The following is a 15216-nucleotide window of genomic DNA, read 5'->3' as shown; positions in this document are numbered from 1 at the left end:
GGGGGGCGTGTTCTTCCGTCGAGGCTACTGGCGTATTTCTCAGTGCACTTGGCTTTTCACACCAAGAGTAAGACCTTAATTGTTTTCTAATCGCAAATTATTACTAAAAAGTCTAAAATTGTTATAAATTGTTATTAATTATTATAACTTATACTGAAAATAATAAAAACAATAATCATGCAACGTTCACCACCCAAACGAGGAAGACCTCCATTAAACCGTACCAAACCTGAAACAAAGAAAAACCAGTCATCTTCATCAAATCCTAAAACGATAATGGACTTTAATTTTTATCCCGAAGAAAACCTTCAGGAAGAAATCACTAAAGAAGTGAATTATAATCGAAATGCATCGCAAAATAGTGAAAAAGATACTCCAGGTGAGTCAATTATTTCTGAACAAAATCTGACTAATAAACCAGATATTTCTTTAGACACCATTACCTCAGCGCTTTGGAACAAAATTTCGGATTTGATAAATACAACTAATGATAAACTCTTTAACCAAATGGTTATTATTAAACAGGAACTTGATAATATTCATGTAAACATTCGTGAAACGAAAGAAACTCAGAAAAAAATGGAAGAGCAGATTAATAGTTTGAAACAAGAAGTAGACAAATTACAAACGGATAAGGAATCTTTACAATTTAAAATGGATTCAATAATAAATGAACATCGTTACAACAATATAATTATGTATAACTATCCAAATCATAAAAACATTTCAAAAGCAGAAATACTTAACTTTATTATTAATACATTAAATCTACAAGAAATAACTCAAAAGGATATACTTGAGATAATTCAATTATCGAAAACTTCAAACTCAACAATTAGAATCACCTTTAAGAATAATTACACGAGAGATCTTATCTTTTCTTCATTTATACGTAGTAAACAACAAAATCTTCTTGATGAATGGCAAAAAGTACAGATCTCCCCGGATATAACCAATAATTCAAGAACTAGACGTAAATTTCTCCTACCAACTTTCTATGAACTACGAAAACAAAATCCCCAGGTGAAATTACGCAACAATATTTTAATAATTGAGCGTGAAAAGATAACTTACAGCTTAAGTATGGGAAAACTGGTGCATGTTGATACGTTTCTTCCATCATCAAGAATAACGGATTTAATTAAATGACAGATCAACAGGAGTGAGAAAACTCAATTCCACAAACCATATTCTAATAATCAATCTTTAACAATAATAAATTGGAATAGCCAAGGTCTTAAAAATAAAATTTCACAATTAAACGTTTTTAAATCGAAACACGATCCAGATATTATTGCAATAACCGAAACCTGGATAACTTCAGAATCAATCTACAACTCAAACCTCTTTGAAAATTTTACAACAGAATCAACTTTAGCAAAAAAATCAATAGGACCAGGCCGTCCTAGTGGAGGTCTTTGCTTATTAATAAAAAAAGGTCTTTGTAAAATTCTACAGTCAAAAAAATCTAATAACTTCATTCTACTCCTCATCCAGTTTATGAAACCAACTTTTATTAATAATATGAATAACCTAATAACTCTGATGCTCACATACATTCCANTCCTAGTGGAGGTCTTTGCTTATTAATAAAAAAAGGTCTTTGTAAAATTCTACAGTCAAAAAAATCTAATAACTTCATTCTACTCCTCATCCAGTTTATGAAACCAACTTTTATTAATAATATGAATAACCTAATAACTCTGATGCTCACATACATTCCATTTGAAAACATATCAACATTGAACGAAATATCTAAACAAATAGAACTTTGGCAATATACGACTCCTTACTCTATAATAGTGGGAGACTTCAATGCGAGGATTGCAGAGTTGTTACCAGTGTATTTGGACTCCAAATACACTGGTAACAACTTTTTAATACAAAATAACAGACAATCAAAAGATAAGTACTTAAATAGCCTCGGTCAAAAGTTAATCGAAGTAATAAAAAACCTTAAAATGTATATAATTAATGGACGACTTAAGAACGATATTCCTGCAGAATATACTTGCCTAACTCACAATGGAAGATCAACTATAGATTATACGATATGTTCTGAATTGTTATTGGATTATTGCTCGAATTTTGAAATTCTTGAATTTGATATTTCGGATCATCTTCCTACAAAAGCAACCTTTTTACTATTTTTGGGAAAAAATTCTAAAAACACCTTAAATAAAAAAACAAATATACAATATAAATCAAATAGATACGCCAATGAATTTGAAAACCGATTAGATAACATCCCGAAAATTACAGAATGCAACAGTGAAGAAATATATAACTTAATGATAAATATAATGAATAATTACATAATTGTGGATAGCGACAGAAAGAAATTTCACAAAGAATTTGGACAGGGATGGTTCGATTACGACTGCTACAAAACGAAAAAGGAAAAATTAATAAAATTAAAAATGTTCAGAAAAAATTCAAACGAAATCAACTATAACAAATATAAGGAAGCTAAACGAACGTATAACAACTTAATTAAGACAAAAAAGAAAAATTACTTTAGAAAGCTTGAATTAAATCTAATTCAATGTACTAAGGATAATAAATTTTTTTGGTCTATTGTAAGGAGATATCGACCAAAACCATGTATAAATGAAATCTCTCCAATTATCGATTTTGATACCTGGAAAAATTTTTTTCAACGTTATCCAAGTATTTACTTAAAACCTCCAATAATTAATAACGCAAAAGATTATGACGAACATCTGGATGCCGACTTCACAATTGACGAATTAAATGACGCAATTCAAAAAACTAAAACCCATATAACTCCAGGTTATGATAATATTCCTACGAAATTTTTAAAATTAATGTCTAACAGTTCCAGATTAAAATTACTTCATCTTTTTAATGTTATGTACAAAACATCTACTTTTCCTGACTCTTGGAATACAGTTAATTTAACCATGATATATAAAAAGGGTGATAAATCATCTCCAAATAACTATAGACCCATTGCACTACTATCAACGCTAAGAAAATGTTTTACCTCTATGATAGCAAATAGATTTCAACAATGGACCAAAATTAACGAATTAGAAGCTAAATTTCAATACGTCTTCAAAAAAAATAAAGGAACAGAATCTGCCATATTTATTTTACTAATGATAATCCAATTGCATCTTATAAAAAAACATAGGAAAGTTTACGCCGCATTTATCGACATTAAAAAAGCTTTTGATTCAATTCATACACCTTTATTAATAAACAAATTAAAAGCTAGTGGTGCAAGCGTTAAATTCACATCTATAATAAAAAAGTTATATGGAAATTATACTATAAGAATTAAACAAGGAAACTCGATATCTCTACCTCTAAATCTTTCACGTGGAATACTTCAAGGAGACCCACTGTCACCATATCTATTTAACTTTTATCTAAGGGACATTGACCAACTCTTTAATTACTCCTCAGATAGCATTGAAATAAATAATATCTCTTTTCATTATATCCTTTTTGCCGATGATCTAGTTATTTTAGCTCCCAATAAAATATCTTTGCAACGCAAAATCAATCAACTCAACCAATATCTCAACTCAATTTATCTTGAAATAAATCCTACAAAAACTAACATTGTCATTTTTCGTAAAAACAAAAAATTAGCTAATAAGGACTCGAAAATTTATCACGAAAATACTCTACTGCAAATAACTAATGAAGTTAAATATTTGGGAGTAGAATTTGATTGGAACTTAACCTTTAAATATCAAGTGTTAAAATTAAATGTTAGGGTTAAAAAGGCAATCGATAACCTCTTATTTTTATGTTCAACAATGAAAACATCAAACTTAAACATTCATCTTAAACTCTATAATACTACAATAAGTCCTATCATTTATTACGCCAGTCCAATTTGGGGTTTGGATTATATCTACAGCCTTGAATCTCTGCATATTTACTTCTTACGTAAATTACTACAATTAGAAAAAACCATACCTGGATATGCCATTCGACACGAAACTTCACGTACTTGGATCTTCCCTCAGTTATTAAAAAGAATTATAAAATTTTATTACAGACTTAAATATAAAAGCGATGAAAATACTAGATTATTATATCAAGAAATGGTTAAACAAAGTAAAAACAGCAATAATAAACAGTTATGGCATTACAAAATTCGAAGATTACTAAATACTTTTGGAGTATCGGAACTATTATTTACAGACTCATTTCAAGATTGGAAATATGGTTACTCCCTGTTGATGGATTCTGCTATTGCTCATTCAATCAACAGAGATCAACTTTCTTTAGACCAAAGTAATTATCACCCTTGGTACAACAATATTTTAAATATCCCTTCCTTCCAACCCTATATATGGCTACCACTTGATCTGAATGTAAAACGATTAATAATTCAACTACGCCTAAATAAATATTCGATTCTTATTAATAATACTTATATAAATCTTTTAAATACACGCTGCCTGCTATGTCAACAAGAGGATTTTTCTGTGCTTCACCTCCTGCAAAATTGTCAACCCTTGGATAATATACGTGAACAATGCAATATCAAAAATATTTGTTGTTTAGATTCACCTATCGACTTCAAAAATAAATTAAATAATATCAATAAAAAAGATGCTTATAAAATTTTTAATTTTTTTGTAAAATATTCTGAAAAAATTTCCTGTAATACTTAACCACTGGCTCAACATTACAACCTAAATCTCAGAAAATGTATTATTAAGATAAATTATACTCTCTTTAAGTTGTTTAAAACATCAATTAATATTATATTGTCAAGTCATGTTGACTTACTAATTAAATTTTTTATTGTGTTTCTTATTATACAATCATGTAAAGTAAAATGTTAAATTATATTGATATTTTGTATACCCCCCAAAATAGGGGAAAATTTCCTTGGAAATAAATTATTATTATTATTTTTTTTNTAATAATTATGACAAAATATTAATATAATTATATAGATAAGTATATGGTAAATACTAATATTGTTAAAAAATTATTATATGAGATGTTAATATGCGTTTCATCAAAATAAAATGCCCTTGTAACAGGTGAAAGCCTTCTACGCCAATAAAGATTACTTACTTACTTAAATATTAGTTTTAGTGTAGAGGCCAGTTTTTATTATTATTTTATTTTTAAATTTAATAATTATTTTTAATCTTAATTAACTGGCTACAGTATTAATAAATTACAATATTGCATTAATAAACTTTTGCCATTTAATTTTACTTAAGCATATTTAAACACAAATTCTTGAATGCCAATTAATGCAGTTTTTACTAATTAATTTGATTTAAATTCAACTGCAGAATGTACTGAAAAATGAAAATAGCATCTTTTCCACATGTGTATTGAAATGTAATGTAAATAGCAACATTGTTGATTATTTGTATCATGACGAGAGACAATCTTGGCTTTGCTAACTTCTAAATCAGTAGTGATGATGTTGATTCGTTGGGTCATTGACTTTCTTTAACGTAGAAAGTACAGAACGTTTACCATCTGTGGCTAGCTTTGCCAACTAACTTGTTCGGCAAATGAGTTATTGTACAACAACCAAGACAAAAAAAATTCAAAATTTTGTTCATAAACCAAACTGTTTGAAAAGCAAGGCATCCGAAACCCAAGGTTCGACTATATATTTTTGTATTAGAATTTTTTTATATTAACCTTTGGGCACTTCTAATCCTATTGGGACCATGATATATGTATACTCTAACAGCTTCATCTATGCAGTGGTTGAAAATTTCATTACTCCAATGATGGATAATTGAAGCTGGACACACAATCAAAGACAATCCGGGACAAAGTTGTTTAGCTAAATTTAAATATATGATAAATTATAAAACTGTACATATTAATAAATAAATCATCAATAAACTTTCTAAATATTTTAACATACAAGTTGCTCCTTGCTCTTGTGATTCATATTCTTTTTGTTTCAATATCAGGGCTATCATTGTTATCGTCTTCCCTAGACCCATATCATCGGCTACAAAAAGAGTAGATATTATGTGCAAATTAACAAACAAACAAGATGTTTAATTTTGAACTTACCAAGAATTCCTCCATGTGGATAGTGACGTTCTCTCCACAGGAGCCAGGAAAGGGCATATCGTTGATGTGGAAGTAAAGGAATCAGAAGACTTTTTGGTGTTTCTTCAAGACAGTTATTTTTCGGACAAAAAGAACGGGAACTTTAAAGACACAGTATGGTTTCAATACATACAATTTTTAAAAAATTTGCAAAGCTTTATCATTAACTGTCTAGTTTACTTACTTCTGTAATTCGGACATGACATTTCTTATTCTTGTTCTCATTTCAGCATCTCCGACAAACTGCATCATGTAGTTATTCCATAAAATATTTTCTGTAATAATTTTACAGAAAGAAATTATTACAATAATTAATTATTTCACATTTATTGAGATATTTGGAGTTAGTAACTTGAAAAAGAATAGAACCTTAAAAATAAAATAATAATTTACATGCAAATGTAAATCAGTACAGAAGATTAAAACAAAAATTCAATTTGAAGAAGAAAGTGCGCTGTTGTCATCAATGACCATCTGTACTATGTCAACAGAACTAATATCAATATATTTCAGAAAATAAACAAATTTTTTAAAATGCTTGAAGGAAAAGCAAAATATAACAATTAAACAATATCTGATTTTCAAACTTAATTGCACACATTTTTTAAAAGTAAAAATGTAAAACAGACTATTAGAACTGGAGGTTAAATAGTTATTGTATTCACTTGCAGTAAAAAGTTTGCTTGCATTAACAGTAGATAAGAATTGAAATTAGATTAAAGAAAAAAGTGTTTAAGAATTATAAATACAAAAACTTTTGAAGTTCTATCAATTAATAGCAATTTCATTTTTGTAATACAAAAGCAAACTTTCAATGTTAATTTAATTCTTAATGTGCAGGCTTAACCTGCAATCACAAGCAGTTTTTTAGCACAGCTGCATGCGTAAGGCAGTGATTTTCCACTGATTTTTCAAGTGTAATTATGCTGTATGTAATTGGCATTCCTAAAATGTGACAATTCTGAAAACTCCTGCGATGTCTTCTTTGCACATGCAAATTTCAATGTCATACATTGTCTAGTTTATTTGATATTGTTTTGTTTACAGAACAATGGATCCTTAAATGGATTCCTACAGTGAGCACTTCAAATTTTGCAACAGCATCAGCTAATGTGAAATGAGTTCAGGTGAAAATAAATGATGAGAAAACAGATGTTTTTCAGAAAGACCGGAAAATTATTATTCTGTATTTTTTAGGCATGAAATAAACCCATGAAAATATTTAAATTGTCGAAGGGCACAGGCTCAAGGATATCTTAGAGATAATCATTGAAGATTGTAATGCCTTACAGACTGCATGTCATTATGTTATGCATGGCTGACAAACATCCATGATGTCATGACTAGTTTGCATGTTAATCACGAGAGACCTCCACAATAGCACTTTTGGTGACTTGAAAGTAATTGAAAATGATGTTGGAGCAAAAAATTAGTGCCTTACTCATGCAATTGTGTGACAACAAAGAAAAACAGATGGATATGCAGCTTTAAGATATCACAGAAGCACAAATAAGTAAGTCAATTTGGTGAAAATACCTGAGAAAAACTAGCAGGGATGGAAGAATCACTACTATTGCACATAATCACAAGTTAATGTGGCACATGAATAAAATGTAGCAAATTCAAATGATACCAGATCATTATAAAAAGAAATTATTAAAACTACAATTTTTTGTAGTAATCATACCTTTTAATCAATTGCCAAATAAGTTTAGTCTTATGCCAGAGTGGCTTATGATAAAATTCCAGAATTTATCCACACATTACTCAATGTAAATTGATTTTTACACATCCTTTTAATAATGAATAAATATAAATTGGAACAAGCTTATTTTTAAAAATATTTTATGCATAAAACTGTACACAATTATTATTATTAAAATGTATCTAAAATACTAAAAATACATACTCCAATTCAAGTTTATTACAATAAAGATTTTACAGACAATCCTAGACTTTGACAACTTGCTCTTTTGTGCATAATATATTGTGAGATCCGACCTCAGAATAAGCCCAAAATTGTTCATTTTCTCCCTAAATTTTCGACGTATTTAAAATAAATTTGTCGCCTCCTCGTTAAAATAACATTGTCAGAAAAAAGAATCAAATATCGATCGCAACTTATAACTTTCATCGTTAATATAAACATTCAACCCTCAAACAATGACATTCCTCTGCTGCAAGACAAAAAGTTTATAGTTAAAGTCTAAATTCGTCATTTTGTTTTAGTCCCGGGAACAACTTTGACCTCCACACCTGCAGGACCAACTCTATCTCACACTATAGGAAATCACCTGACTGATTTTCCCAGTCCAAAGCTATAAAAGCGACTTCTTTCCCCCTCCTCGGGGAAGTCTCACATCTACGGTCAAAAAGGATTAAGTCTCCAGGAAACTTTAACTTTGTGCGGCGAACTCTGTGCCTACATTGAAATTGACTAGAGGTATGAACAAATAATTGTAAACTCTCTCTCCGCGAGTTAGGAGCTAATAGTGAGCTAAATTCATTTCCCCATGTTAGATTTTGTAACCTATTTTTTGTTTCGTTAATCTAATAAATCGTTGTTTCATTGTTAAATGGCGTCCTTTTACTTGTATATCGCCTACGCCTCGTCGACGACCCCTCTCACCTCCTCCACGCGACCTGACAAAAAGTATACCGACCCTTCGGGACCGCATTCGAAATTTAGCCATCTTGACAAGTGAGCAGGTTTAACGACCTGTAGCCGAAAAGGGAGAGTCGACGGTTTCCGACCTCCCCGGCGGTTCACAATATTTGTGCCATTAAATCATTTTTTGTACATTAAATTTGGCTTTTCATACATTTTCAGCCCACAAACAAAAAATTTAGAGCTATCATACAATGGCACTTCTTTGCCACTTTTTGGTAATATTGGAATTATTTGTGAAATTTAAGTTTTATTGTCTGTTTTCTTTTTTAAAGTTTTTAACCTTTTAAACGATGTTTATGCAGAGTGATAAATTCATTGTAAAAAGAAAAAAAATAGTAAAAATTTCCTATCTTAAAAGGTTGCTTTTTAACTCTCTGGGAATGGAACTCTCTATAACATGCAACTCTATTGCTTGACTTTTGGATTGCCTCTGTATGTATAATAACCAAAGTCAATGGACACAGTAATTATAATTAAAGTATCCTTATTCAATGCTGTCTGGAAATATATGCATCAGTCCAAACTAGACAAAATTTTGTATGCTACTTTGGAAAACAAGAGATTGACACAAGAAATTTAGTTCAAAACTCACTGCTACAAATCTCTTGGCACTGAGTGGCAAAAAACCATCATGTGCATAATGCGCAAATGCTATGGATGATTTCGGGTATATAAAACTGCCTATGACATGGAAAATGCTGTTTATGTCAAATCAGCCATGGGAGTCATGATCGTGCCTAAACACAATTTTTGTGAAGCTGTTTTATGGAAATATCGCAAGGTATACTTTGAGTTCTTGATACCTTAAGAAATTGTACTGAGGTCCTTTGACCCTATGTTCTCTCAGAAAAATAATTGCTAAATTCAAAGAAATTAGTGGTCAAATAGAATGACCAAGGCAGAGATGCAAACCTATTGCTGCACAATTATTGAAAAATTTTGCAGCAGCTTTAGAAAAAACAAAGGAAAATATATTGTTAGTAAGTTCTAGCAGTGTAGGAGGCACCACTGTCACAACAGTTGACTGTCATATATGACCATGTGAAAGAAGAAAAAGTGTTGAATTTTTTTGCTATACAAGATCAGTGACATCTAACAGTTACTTGATGAAGTGAGTTTCCTGGTCAAAGAAACCCACCTGACCTTTTGCACTAAACTTCCTTGCTACAATAGAGTTGGATGATGCTTGGCCATAGGAGATCTTGTGAAATGATAAAGCACATTCATCTCAATGGAACAGTAACATCCTTAACCATCATATTTGGGTTTTGCAATATTAACAAGCATGTCAACAGGTTCCACTGCACTTGCTCAAACTCAGTGCATGTACGTTGCTTCAAAGCAACTTTTATCATTGGATCTAGTTCTATGCAGCTAGGTCTATGAGTCCAATAACCTGCTCTGACACTGCCAAAAGATATAGAGAATACCAGGTTTTTGTTATCCTGTAACTAAAGCAGGATAAAACAAAAACATTTGGATTGGCCATTTTTATATAAGACAGTCACTACCACATATTAGATGATGTGTACATCAGTCACTGTGTGGAAACATTTCACCAAGATCACAACGATTAGTTGTGTTTTCCACACTAGAGCCACCTTGATCTTTGGATCTTAATTCTTGTGTGTTCTAGTTGTGTAATCATTTAAAAAGCATAGTTTGTCAAGGTTTTACACCCAACCAGCAGTCTTGAAAAAAACACTACTTGTGAAAAGCATCACAGAAGATCGCTTATATTTGGCCATTGAATATACACAGTTTGTCAACTTCAGATTTTACAACTCCAAAATGGAGGTCACAATAAGTAGTATCAGTTGCACTGCCAAAGTCTGTATCTTTCCCTTTTGCATTTACTGTAAATACCAGCAATAATAAAATAGTAATGCAATAGACAATGCAGTAGCATTTCAAATGCAACATATTTTTTGTCATGCCTCAATTGATGACTGTAAGATGCACAAAAAAAAAAAAAAAATGTGACTTTTTACCACTTGCAGTGCCACAAATTTTGAAGTGGTAAATTTTAGAAGTAAATTTTTCCTTTGTGGGAATGTTTTCTGCATGTCCTAAAGTATCAGCATAAAATTTGATTGCATTTAGAATGTTACATCTTTCTTCAGACAGTGTCAAATGGGATACTTTAATTACAATTACTTTGTACATCTAAAATTTCATTACATAATTAATCTTACAATAACATTTACTTTGTTTGATATTTAAAAATCAAAAATTATCTTTTTGCTTTCAATTAATTAAACCAATACTGTCAAATCCATTAGAATTTTTTTTATATCAAGTTGTTATAAATGTAAATTTTACCTTTTGGAGTTTTTCCTAAGTCAGAATATTTTGGTAAAGTCATTTTTGTTCGTTCCTGTACATCTAGAGAGAGTTTCGATTCAGAAGATTCTTTAACCATTACTGGATGCTCTTTCTGTATCATATCCACATATACAGTTCCTTCTTCTGATTTACCATCCTTATGAATGACACATTGTTCTAAATAAAAATGTTCATTAGTTTTATCAAAAAAATAATCAAATTTATATTTCATTAATAATTCAATATAAGCCACTTTATTTGACAGAGACAAAGTTACTTGTAATAAATAAAACATAATCAATAAGCAAAATTTGACATATTAAAATATATATCACAAGTTACAATGATTACAATTATATGTATACAATTATAAGTCAAAAACACAAGAACAACAGAAAAATAATCTCTATAATAAGTCCACATTATATCCTATAATTTAAATGATTTATTTCTTTAGCATTTCTGGATAAGCTTTGCTCTGTAAGGAGTCAAGTCCGAAGTTTACTTTTATTTTTGGGGTTTTATTTAGTTCTCGTTATTATTTGTTTTGGGGATGTTTTGTTTTGTTAAAGTACAAAAGCTCACACATCAACCCCCCGAAAAAAGATACTAACTCTTACCACAATTGACACCATAATGCCATGTTGCCATTCAACAGCATCACAGGTTAAAGTGATTTTCATGTAGGAATTAAAGAAGGGATGCATAATTCTAAATGTAACTGATTCAAAAATCAGAACTCAAATTTTGAACATATTTGGTAAAAGACAGATGTTCTCAAGATTGTGAAAGAAAATACAGTAGACTCTCGAAAACTCGGCCTAATGTGGACCGAAGGGTGGCCGAATTTGTGAAAATGCCGGGTTATCGGGAATGGGGTTAAAAAAAATAAGTATGAGTGTTTCCTCAGAAAATACTGTACTGTACTTGTATGTATTGTTTACTTGAGAATACAACAGAGAAAAAACTGCCCAAATACCCTTAAACAAAGGAAAAGTACGTCTTCTATGAAGGCACAGAGCCTTTACTACATGAAAATGAAAATTAATGAATACACTGTGTATAGTAATTTACATGATAAGACAGACCTTAGAAAAATACTTTGAGGCATAAAGCTGTCTTTATCATGAAAATTAATTAACTAAGGATTTTTTTGCCCTGCCAGGGTGTGGCCGAGTTATCGAGTGCCGAGTTTTCGAGGCTCTACTGTAATAATTGTTGGACTAGGTATGTAAATGAGATATTGGAGTGGTGCAACCATAGTTGTCACCTCTGGAAGTATAAAGAATCCTACAAGACCAATGGAAGATGAAATGGAGCTCTCCTAAGCAAGCTGGTGAAGTTTCAAAAGCAAGTGCAATTGACATACAAGATTTCTAAACTTTTGGGTGTGACAATTAGGTGAGTTAATTAGCAAGATTCTTTTGACATTTTTGTAAATAGTTTCATATTTGTCAGTTTTTAATCGTTCTAAGAGTAGTCCTAAGTTAACTTTAAGTTCCTAAGTGTCAAGAAAGCTTTGTACATACTTGTTATTTTGATTTCAATTAGATAAAAGTACTGTTGAATTTTTTAAAATTTGTACAGCTTGTTTTTTTTCCTCTCTAACTTCAGTCATAGTTTTGTATTAGCCATTGTAAATAGTTTGTCTCTAGAATAATAAATTTTTAATTTCTTTTGATGCACAGTCAAATGTTTACTTCAGGCTATTTATACATTAACAGATTATTATTATTTTTTGAACATATTCATTTATGGTTTTGCCCATTAGAAAAGAGTCCAGGCCTAACACAAGTCAACCCTCATTTTGTTTTTCTTTGCTTATTTACATAAGCAAACGTTGTATTTGCCACTCATTTTTCATGCCCAGTTTCCATTAGGCACATATAACATTGTTCTTACACCTAGGCCTAACTTCCATTAGGTGCACTCATTGCATCAGAGCATGGACATTGTCACTGTAATACCTTTGTATATCGAAAACAAAGTCATGGACTCCTATTTTTACTTTCCTGACTCTGTTATCTGTAACAGAGGAAAAATATGGTAATCAGTCAAAAAATGACCCCCCAAGATTTTTACTTTTGGACTCAGAACACGTTGGAACGTCAAGAAAAAAAAACCGGGATTTTTTTCTGTATTACCGTATTTTCACAGAATGACCAGCCTATCTGGAGAGACTATAAAATCAGATATTTCCATATGGTAAAAACCAGAAAGCCGGTTTATCCTGGGAATGCTGACATGCAGTTTAAGTGAAGTTATAGAGCCCTCTCTAGATGGCACATTAAAAAAGCAAAAGAGTTATGTCAGGTAAAAACAAATGCATTTTTATTCTAAAACCATGAAACTGTCAGCATTACATCATAAACTACAATTATACATTTAAATTTCTTCATTTTGTCTTCTTTCTAATGACGTAAAATACTCGTGGAACTCCAAAAGTGCTTTTTTTAATGTTTACTTTATGGTAATTCAATTAAAAAATGCAAAAATAAACATATTAAATTTAAGAAACTCTTCCTAAATTATCTCAACTTAAGCCCAACATCTACTTTGTATGAAATTTGAGAGGAAGGTGTTATTTTTAAGGTCATGATGGATGGTCAGTGTAGTCCATACTAACTACTACTAATGTCAATAAGTTGCTAATTGTTTTATTGTCTTGTAAAGAAAACTCTCTTCCTGATTTTAAGTCAGTCAAATTACAACAATATTATATTGTACTTGAAAGAATAGTTTTTTAAACATTTGTTTAACAACTAGTTTTGTTATATCTGATTAATTTTAGTTTTTAGTCACAGTTTAACTGGCATGCTGGTCTTCCCAGTTTATACGTAGCATGATGGTCATTCTGCAAAAATATGGTAAAAAGATTCATGCTATTAAATTTTGGTAGTTTAAGGCAAACAGGGTGAGGAGATAAAGGATGGTCGTGCGCCACATCTTGAGTAGGATCAGACTTAATGACGATTTTACTCATTATTAGCATTTACAATTTTTTTTATAAAATCCATCCCTACCCTCAAAATTAAGCTTTTTGCCATTTTATAATAATTAAAAATGTAAACAATCTTTTTTAAATGAAATATCATACATAACAGATAGTGCCACCAGAATTTTAAATGTTGCCAGAAAAGTTAAGTGATTTATTGCTGAATTTGTTACATTTAAATGAATCCACATTTTATTTCTGGATTCCTTGTCTCAATTAAATTGTGCAATTTATGCAATATTGCTTTGTTGTGTGTGCTTGTGATACAACCTTAAATCTTGAAAACGAAGTCATAAACACCCATTTTTTAAATTGAATTTTTGGATTCTGCATCACAATTAATACAAATGGCAAAGTTTAATCAAAATCTATCAAATGGGTTTTGAGAACAAACACAATGCTGTAAGCCTCATAGAAGAAGCTTCGCTAATGCTCCACTTCAATAAAGTATATCATTAAATTATTTTTGATGTATATTGTGTAGATCTGTAGACAGATACTTTGTGACATATGATGTTAAAAAATTCAATTATTTCTGTATTTTAACAAAATGTATGCATCTAATATATGTAATCTGTCTTGTATATGCAAAGACACACAAGCACATTCAGTCCCATTGCCATTCTCATCAGTGACAATGAATTGACACATTTATAGACACTTCTTATTATTTATAAACATTACACCACCAAAATTTTGTCTTTCATCTAATTATTAAAAGCAATTTGACTCTGACATACTGTGTATATGTATCAAATATCCACATAACATGTTAGATAGTCTAAATTTAAACAAACATCTCTTATTTTTAAACCCTACTTATTATAAGTGACTTGGCCATCCAGATAATTTAGCTCTATGGACTTTAAGTCCTCAGATGCTCCAAGTAGATAATGGACGAGAAGTCCTAAACATGTCCCAAAAAACTAGATTTTGGATTTATATGCATACTAGCAGACCCCGCCACGCCTTGTTGTGGCTCAAAATGTATCTATTATAAATGTATAACACTTCCCCAGTGGGGGAAAATTTTTCGAAAAATTTTTTCTTAGTGTACATTCTGCTGACATACCCTATTAAAACGCAATCAAAAACGCAAAAACCCGCATCTAAAATAGTATAATAGAAGCCAAGTTTTTCA

At 30.5% G+C, this 15216-nt stretch overlaps 1 protein-coding gene across 4 annotated transcripts in view; it reads right to left on the bottom strand.

Annotated features, from left to right (window-relative positions):
• The window catches only part of LOC111616174 (transcription termination factor 2-like), a 66266-nt gene that overhangs the window by 20343 nt on the left and 30707 nt on the right, over positions 1-15216 (bottom strand). For all 4 annotated transcript variants that reach the window (XM_023357612.1, XM_023357604.1, XM_023357620.1 and 1 more), the window contains exons 7-11: positions 11078-11257; positions 6269-6359; positions 6046-6185; positions 5891-5980; positions 5659-5806 (exon numbers count right to left, since the gene is read on the bottom strand). In XM_023357612.1, the coding sequence (XP_023213380.1) occupies positions 5659-5806; positions 5891-5980; positions 6046-6185; positions 6269-6359; positions 11078-11257 (649 nt within the window). The remainder of the gene's footprint in view (positions 1-5658; positions 5807-5890; positions 5981-6045; positions 6186-6268; positions 6360-11077; positions 11258-15216) is intronic.

This window comes from Centruroides sculpturatus, unplaced genomic scaffold (genome assembly GCF_000671375.1).
Source record: "Centruroides sculpturatus isolate CEXI.00-Female unplaced genomic scaffold, Cexi_2.0 scaffold55, whole genome shotgun sequence".
Classification (NCBI taxonomy): Eukaryota; Metazoa; Arthropoda; class Arachnida; order Scorpiones; family Buthidae; genus Centruroides; species Centruroides sculpturatus.
The sequence above is the reverse complement of the archived record's forward strand: the minus strand, read 5'-3'. Positions and strand labels throughout refer to the sequence as shown.